Here is a 7,432-nt window from a genome sequence, read left to right as displayed (position 1 = left end):
TTCTAGTGTATGGGTCATACTTCCTGTTTCTCTGCATGCCTCATAATTTTTTTGTTGGAAACTAGATATTTTAGATAATTTATTGTACACGAGATATTTTAGATAATATATTGTCCCTACTCTGGAGTTTGTTACTGTTATTCACTTGTTCAATTATAGGCACACCTCAGAGATACGATGTGTTCAGTTCCAGACCACCACAATAAAACAAATGTCACAGTAAAGCAAGTCAAATGTTTTCTCTTTGTTTCCCTGTGCATATAAAAACTGTGTTTACCCTGTACTGTAGTCTACTAAGTGTGTGATGACATCATGTTTGAAAAACCTAATGTATACACTTTAATTTAAAATACTTGGTGTGGTGCATAAACAATGAATTCTTGAACACTGAAAAGAAATTTTAAAAAAAATTAAAAATTTTTAAAAATTAAAAAAAATACCTGGTTGCTAAAACATGTTATCATCTGAGGTTTCAGCAAGTCATAAGCACTAGTCACAGATCACCATAAAAAATATAATCATAAAAAAGTTTGAAATATTGCTAAAATTACCAAAATGTGACACAAAGATGCAAAGTGAGCAAATACTATTGGGAAAATGGCGCTGATAGACTTGGTCAATGCTCAATGCCACAAACCTTCAGTTTTTAAAAAATACAAGATCTGCAAAGAGCAGAAGCACAATAAAACGAGGTATGCTTGTATTTGGTAACTAACTAGAATTTTTTTTTTCTTGTTTGGATGTTCTAGCAGGGGAGCACACCTACTCATATACTCTTGACCAAAGAACGGTCCTCTCCTCTATCGGGGAAGGTCGTCTTCTTCGACCAAGCACGCAGCTTCGGGAGGGACGCACATGGAGAGGTGAGGGAGGAAGGGGACACCCGCCTAGCCAGCCAGATCAGCCGAATCAACCCTGGCGATCAATGGGGTGACAGATGTTGCAGCCAGATCGCCATCACATCCATAACTAGATCATTTTACTGAGGTGTCTTTCCTCCCAACAGTGCTCAGCCTCTGATGTTGTTCCTCAGAGAGGCATGGCTTTGGAATCCTCACTGTCATCCTGGGATGACTCTTGTTCCCAGACCATGTCGCACTGTTAGACCCCATTAATTTATTGCTGGTTTCTCTATTGTTTTTAATAATGCCCTGGATCATAAATTGATCTACCGATTAATCCAGTCCCATTCCAACTCCTTGGAAGGAATAGTTTCTGAGGTCAGGGCGTGATTTTTTGTTCTGATCCCAGAGGGTTCCTCCTACCCATACTATTCCCTTGTTCTCTCCTGCAAACCAGGCGGCCAGCATTTTAGCCTGTATCTTGAATCTCCTCCCAACTGCCTTCCCTCAGCATATCCACCATCCTTGAAAGCATCTTGTGGCTTGAACTTCTTCACTCTCTGGAGCAGGTGTGGTTTGTTCTTGGGAAAGAGAGGAGAAACTATCTGTTTTGTGGATGTTTCTCCACCCAGGCAAAAATCTCTGAGCCAGGGCTCAGTGAGGAGGGTGTAGGTACACAGCAAATTATGATGCATAATTCTGAAAGCATGAAACCAAGCTCATTGAAAATAATGAGGTATATGCTGATGTAGAAAGATCTCCAATGTATGTCATTAAATGAAAAGAACACCATGGTAGTAGTAGCTTGGTCCCTTTGGGGCACATTTTTCAAATACTTAGATGGGTGTATATATGTGGTCATGGTCTTTTTTTGTGGAAGACATCATAAGCTATGTCTTAGGGTTATCTTTGGCAAGAGACTATGGGGAGGTAGGAAAGAGGTTTTCCCATGTTATTTTCCCCTCCAGATGTCTTTAGGATGTTATGATCCTAGATATGTATTACTTTTTTTTTTTTTTAATGCCAAGAGCATTTCCTAGGTGGGGAGATTTGGGCCACTTTTGGTTTTCTTCTTTATTCTTATGTATATAAATTTCTAAGTGTTAGGTCAATGTTATACAGGAAGGTTTGTGAAATGAAAGTGTACTTTTCAAAGTATAAACTCGTGAAGCGAAGCTCCTAGTTTTCCCAATCACCTACGTCTCACGTGCACCTGGTGGCCATCTAGTCATCCAATCCTGTCTATCCAAGTCACAAGCAGAGTTAGCCCATCACTACTGAAAACGTAGAAAGGGGGAAGCCCTCCTGTCAGAGCTGTCCAAAGACACAAGAGCATGAGGTGCCTGAAGGTGGCTTTATTCATACCCTTGTTCCTCAAAGTGTGGTCCGCGGAATGGCAGCATCAGCGTCGCTTAGGCACAAATTGGAAATGAGGAACCTCAGTCCCCATCCCAGACCTACGTAACCAGATCTGCATTTTGTAGGATTCCCAGGTGATTCATAGACCCAGGTGATTCATTTAGACCACACTGAAGTCTAAAAAACATGTGACAGGCTCCTGGTTTATCATCCTCCACTATGCACTGGGATCACCTGCAGGCTCCTTTAAATCTGTCGAGGCGGGGTGGGTCCCAGGACAGACAGAAAGAATCCACATCTCTGGGGTAACCCTTGCATGGGAGACTCTAATGTGGGGGCCTGGGATCTCGAATTCCCCGGAACAATCAATACCTCCTTTCAATACACCTCAAACATCGCATCTGTGATAATCACTGATTTACAGAGGGTTTTCCTCTACTGCTCACGACACTAATAAGCACTTTATATTTTCCATCTCTTTTTAATCTCTACAATCCCATAAGTTGGGCACTGGCATGTGCATCTTACAGATGAGAAAATGGAATCTTAGAGTTGGTCTGTCCCCAGTCTCCTGCAGCTGGTAAGGGAGAGAGGGCAGGTTCAAATTCAGGGAGCCTAATCGGTTTGTCCTTCATTACAATACAGTTGTGCACCTGTGCCTCTCACTAAAATATTACCCTTTGTGATCCTAGGGGCGCCTGGGTGGCTCAGTTGGTTAAGCATCTGACTCTTGATCTCTGTCTCTCCCTCTGTCCCTCTCTCCACTCATGCTCTTTCTCTCTAAAATAAATAAATTATATCTTTAAAAAAAAATATGTGATCGTTTCCTGACCTCTGGTGCCCAGTTCAGTGTCAGTGCTCTATGAGAGTTAGAGCAACGCCGAGTGAATCTTGAGCTTGACGTTTCGCACGTGTGCAATATAACATCGATGGGTAAAAATATCTACGGGTGAGACACAGCCCAGAACCCCGGAGCTAGATGTCATGGTCAGCCCGTGCCCTCCCTCAGGACCCCATCAGGAACTTAGTTGATGCCTACTAATGTTTTATCTGAAAGTCTGGCCTCCAGTCATCATCCAGTGATTCCTTCAACTGACCTCCCCCTTCTTTTAAAGGATAGGGGTGTGCACTGCTCATGCCAACATTTCCCATGTGTTAAGTGAACGCATGACATGATTCCACGGTCCCCCATGCAGTTCATCAGAGAAGACAGGGTGGGAGAGAGGGCTGAGCTAAATGAACACTCAAGTCCCTTCCAGCCCATTTACGGTTTGTTTCAGCTGCGATTCCTCGTCCTCCCCAAAGAGCAGACATCTGCACAGGCTTATGGAAGGCACGATGTGCTCCCTGTCACCTGCAAGAAACCCAAAAGCCAACCAGACCACGAGCTCAATCTTGGTTTCTGCCAAAGTACCTCTTTCCTCCACTCTGAAAGGCAACACCCCCAAGCCAAGGTCCCCACAAAATTCCAAGAGAGATCAGTGAGTTACTCTGATGTTTATTTTAATGCATCTTAGTCCACACAGTTGGTATAAAATCAGAAAAAAAGCAAAGCCAAAAAAAAAAAAAAAAAGGTCTGGAGTCTTAGCATCAGAAGGGCACCGTATTTACATCTACAGTTGGTGGCCAGTACAAGTCATTGCCAGACAGTCCTTGGAGGCAGAGAACAGTCTAGACCCAGCTGAGCCCTAGGAATGCACAGTTCCGGGCGGGGTTGGGGGGGGTATCTAGAGCTTGTCCCGATGCTCCGACCGTAAGAGAATGTGGGAGCGATAAAGGCTGTGTTTATTATTTATTTATTACTGGAATAACTGCAGCCTAGCTAGGTACAAAAGCAGTTATAAACCATTTATATTACAGAGAATTATTTATTCAGGTCTCCATTCTACTTTATGTTGTAAAACCGTTAATTGAATTTCCAGTGAGTGGTTTAGATGATTAGTGATACTAAGGAATGGTAGATACATAGCACCATTTCATGGGTTTCTTGTCACCGATTTCTCATCTCGACATGTGACCGAGACACCCACCATCAAGGGCAAGCATTCTGAGGCCACAAGCCATGTTTTTGCCAAGGGCTCCAGTTTGGGGGTTTCCCCGCACGTGAGCGTGAGGCTTCGCACGGGGTTGTGCGCGGCGCCCGTCTCTGTAGGAGAAGCACGGGGGCACCCACAATTTAAGGGTTTTGGCCATTCGGGGTTTCTACCCCCACTTTGGTTTTCTCAGTGAGGTGGAGCGGAAGGGAGGTATCTTCTTTCAGATAAAAGGGAAGGGGCAAGACAGAGTTATTTCATGTCTGGGCAAAACAAAAAGAACGAAAAACAGAGAACGGAAAATACTGAGCTCGATTACACGGTTAGGATGTCAAGTTCCTTAGCTACTTCTTTAAGATTCAACACAAGGCTGATGGTCAACATAAAAAGCAAACAATACTATGTACATATATGTAAAAAGTGTTATAAATAGGTTTTATAAACCGTAGATATTATATACATCTTCAGTCAACACTAACCCCCCCCTTTCAACTGCTTTCTGTTTGGTTTGGTTGGAGTTTGGGTATTTTGGCTAGCTCTTTTTTTTTTTTTTTTCTGGTTTCTGGTTTCCTTCCTCCCTTCCCCTAGGTATGCTCAGTGCCTCAGACCAGCTGTCTGGGCGCCTCATTCACGTTTCCGCAAGATCACGTATATGACGCCGCTGAGAAGGGCCAGGGGGAAGGCCACCCAGGCCAGGATGTAGGCGAAGCCATAGGAATACTCCGAGTTGAAATGCCATTCCGGGTGCCTCACCGTGTAGATGGAGGCCGCGCTCATTACGCACAGACCTGGGGAAAGAGAGAGGCAAGTACCGTGAGAGAGAGGTCATGGGCGAGGGGTCCCCTGCCCACCACCCCCAGTGCGGATCCCATAGAACCCCGGGTACCTGCCCACACCACTCCCTGCTCTTGACTCACACACACTCACACACACTCACACACACACTGGGTCGCCCAGTCTTTGGCAGACAACACTGTGCAAGAAGAGCATATCTGATTCTGGAAGGAATCCGCTGCCAGGTTGAGAGGAGGGGCTCAAAGATCTAGAAACACAAAAAGTGATCCGTTCTCTGGTTCCGATCTATGTTCACCTAGACCAGCATCTCTGCGGTCCCTTGTCATCTTTTCTGCCCTGTCTCTGTTCCTTTAACTGTCACCAATTCCTAGTCGACAGCAAGAATTTGGGTTGCATGATAAACCTGCCTAGCTCTTTCCAAGGAGGGCTGGGAAGTCGGCTCCCAGGGTGGGAGCCCCTGGGACCCCGGAAACTGCTCTGCAAGTGGGCGGTGATGTCATCTGAACCAGTAAAGTGAAATGACACTCTGCCATCTGAGTGGCGTGAGGGCTAGAACACGGGGCTCCAGGCAGAACCCGGGGCCCCTTAGCAGGACTGCCATGTATCAAATCGAGTGATCAATGTCTATGGGCATTGCTAGGCTTACAAAGGAATATAGAGGAACAAAGAAGAGGACGAGGAAGGACAGGATATGACTGGGAGGCAGAGAAAGGACGAAACTGTCATTGCACTTGGTCCCTTCCAACAGTTCCTGGTGCCCCCAAGGTTGGGTCTGAAGCTCAACGAGGACAGGAAGGTTATTGCATACACAGATAAATCAGGAGAACTTTCCCCTGCTCACGTCTGCAGCCTTTTGGTGTGGGAAGGACAAGAAAAACTCCACCTAGGGGCTCTTGAAGCAGGCAAATTCAAGAGTGATGGTCTATGCCCACAGTGGCAGTCCTCATCCCCCTGAAGGGAGGGGTCCGGTGATGCAAGCACCCCAGCCCGGAGCTGCACAAAGCCTGCCCTGTTTCCTCTGTTCCCTCCTGAAAACAGGGTCTGTGAGAGGCTCTGAGTGGCTTTATTATAAATCCAGCATGCTCTGCGGGATTCCTGTGGTTCCAAAGCTCCCAGTGCCCAAGACCACCTACATCTAACCTCACTGCTATTCAGGCTGCTGTTCTAAGGGACACTGCAACTTTGTTTCAACAAAGTGCGTAAGTGGGACTATGTTACATTCGCCACCCTGATAAGACTGTCCTTCTCCAAGTCAGAGGAGAAAACTCCCACTCCACTGGCCCCCGCTAAGAAAGCCACACAATGGTCCTGGAACTACAGTGGGATCGGATCCAGGATCTGCTACCTACAGAAAGTTCCAGAGACAGCCAAGATGCCTGCGTGAAGGGGGGAAACCAGAGCAGGCAAACCGTCATTCGGGGAAGACAGCTGCTTTGATCTGCTGGCAACATGATTTATTTGCCCTGAGGCCCGTGATCCCCAATTCCCACCCCCCATGGCCCCCCAAGGCTCAGCTCGGCAAAGCGCAGATTCGAGTCTTTAAGAAAGATTGCGTTTGTCTCTTGGGAGACCTACCTAACGAGGGCAGGGCTGTGCAAAGAGAAATGTGACCGAGGGAACAGAGTGTGAAAAGGCCAGGCCGATGCCTGTCACGCTGGCAAGGCTTCCAAATGGGCCATGCGCCTAACCAGCCACCTCATGAAAAAAGGCCACGAGAGCTGTGCAGACCAACCGCGCCTGGATTTCACTGGGAAGGAGTGAGCATTCCATCTGTGACCATGAGGGACAGAGGGAGGCAGGATTCACAAGCATGGTGGCTAAGCAGATGGCTAGTTTACATGAAATTTGCCTGAGGAACATCTCAGAGGCAGAGGAATTTGCGCTTTGCCACAATCTACAGTGAGCTGAGCTAACTTACACAGCCGTGCTTTGTAATTACTGTCGTCAGGAGACTGATGTTTTAGGGAATATGTTATTACAAGGCTGTCTGTCTGTACAGCCCTGGGATCTAGGGTAGTTGATGCCACACGACAGTCCCAAAACACTCGTCCCCATAAGTGGGTGGTAACTCGCTTCCTCACCCACCCGTAGGTGGGGGCGTGGCGATGAAGGTCCCCCATGGGGAAGGTTGCTGTCACACCAGCATCCTTGCGCCTTCCTTCCCCACGGACAAGCCGTCCGTGCTCTGGGAGTGACGGGGACCTCCTGGTAGGCACCTGAGTCTGGAAGGGCAGTCAGCTATCAGTGGGGGCCACCGACCCTGTCCAGACAACATTCAAGAGATTTTCCCTATCAGGGCGGCTGGATCTGGAACCAGCTCCCTAAAGCCCCCTTGAAGAGGAGGCCTCAAGCCCCCTTCATAGCAACAATAACCACGGGTGAGGAATCAGAGCCCAGAACCTT

General features: G+C 47.0%; 1 protein-coding gene across 2 annotated transcripts in view; it reads right to left on the bottom strand.

The window, feature by feature from the left end:
- Positions 1 to 3,680: 3,680 nt before the first annotated feature.
- PMP22 (peripheral myelin protein 22) overlaps positions 3,681 to 7,432 on the bottom strand; it is a 30,368-nt gene continuing 26,616 nt past the window's right edge. For both annotated transcript variants that reach the window (XM_080825761.1, XM_080825760.1), the window contains exon 5: positions 3,681 to 5,022. In XM_080825761.1, the coding sequence (XP_080681887.1) occupies positions 4,859 to 5,022 (164 nt within the window). In that variant the 3' untranslated portion in view covers positions 3,681 to 4,858. The remainder of the gene's footprint in view (positions 5,023 to 7,432) is intronic.

Source organism: Martes martes, assembly GCF_963455335.1.
Source record: "Martes martes genome assembly, chromosome: 16".
Taxonomy (NCBI): Eukaryota; Metazoa; Chordata; class Mammalia; order Carnivora; family Mustelidae; genus Martes; species Martes martes.
Note: the sequence above shows the minus strand (reverse complement) of the source record. Positions and strands in the feature narration are given on the sequence as shown.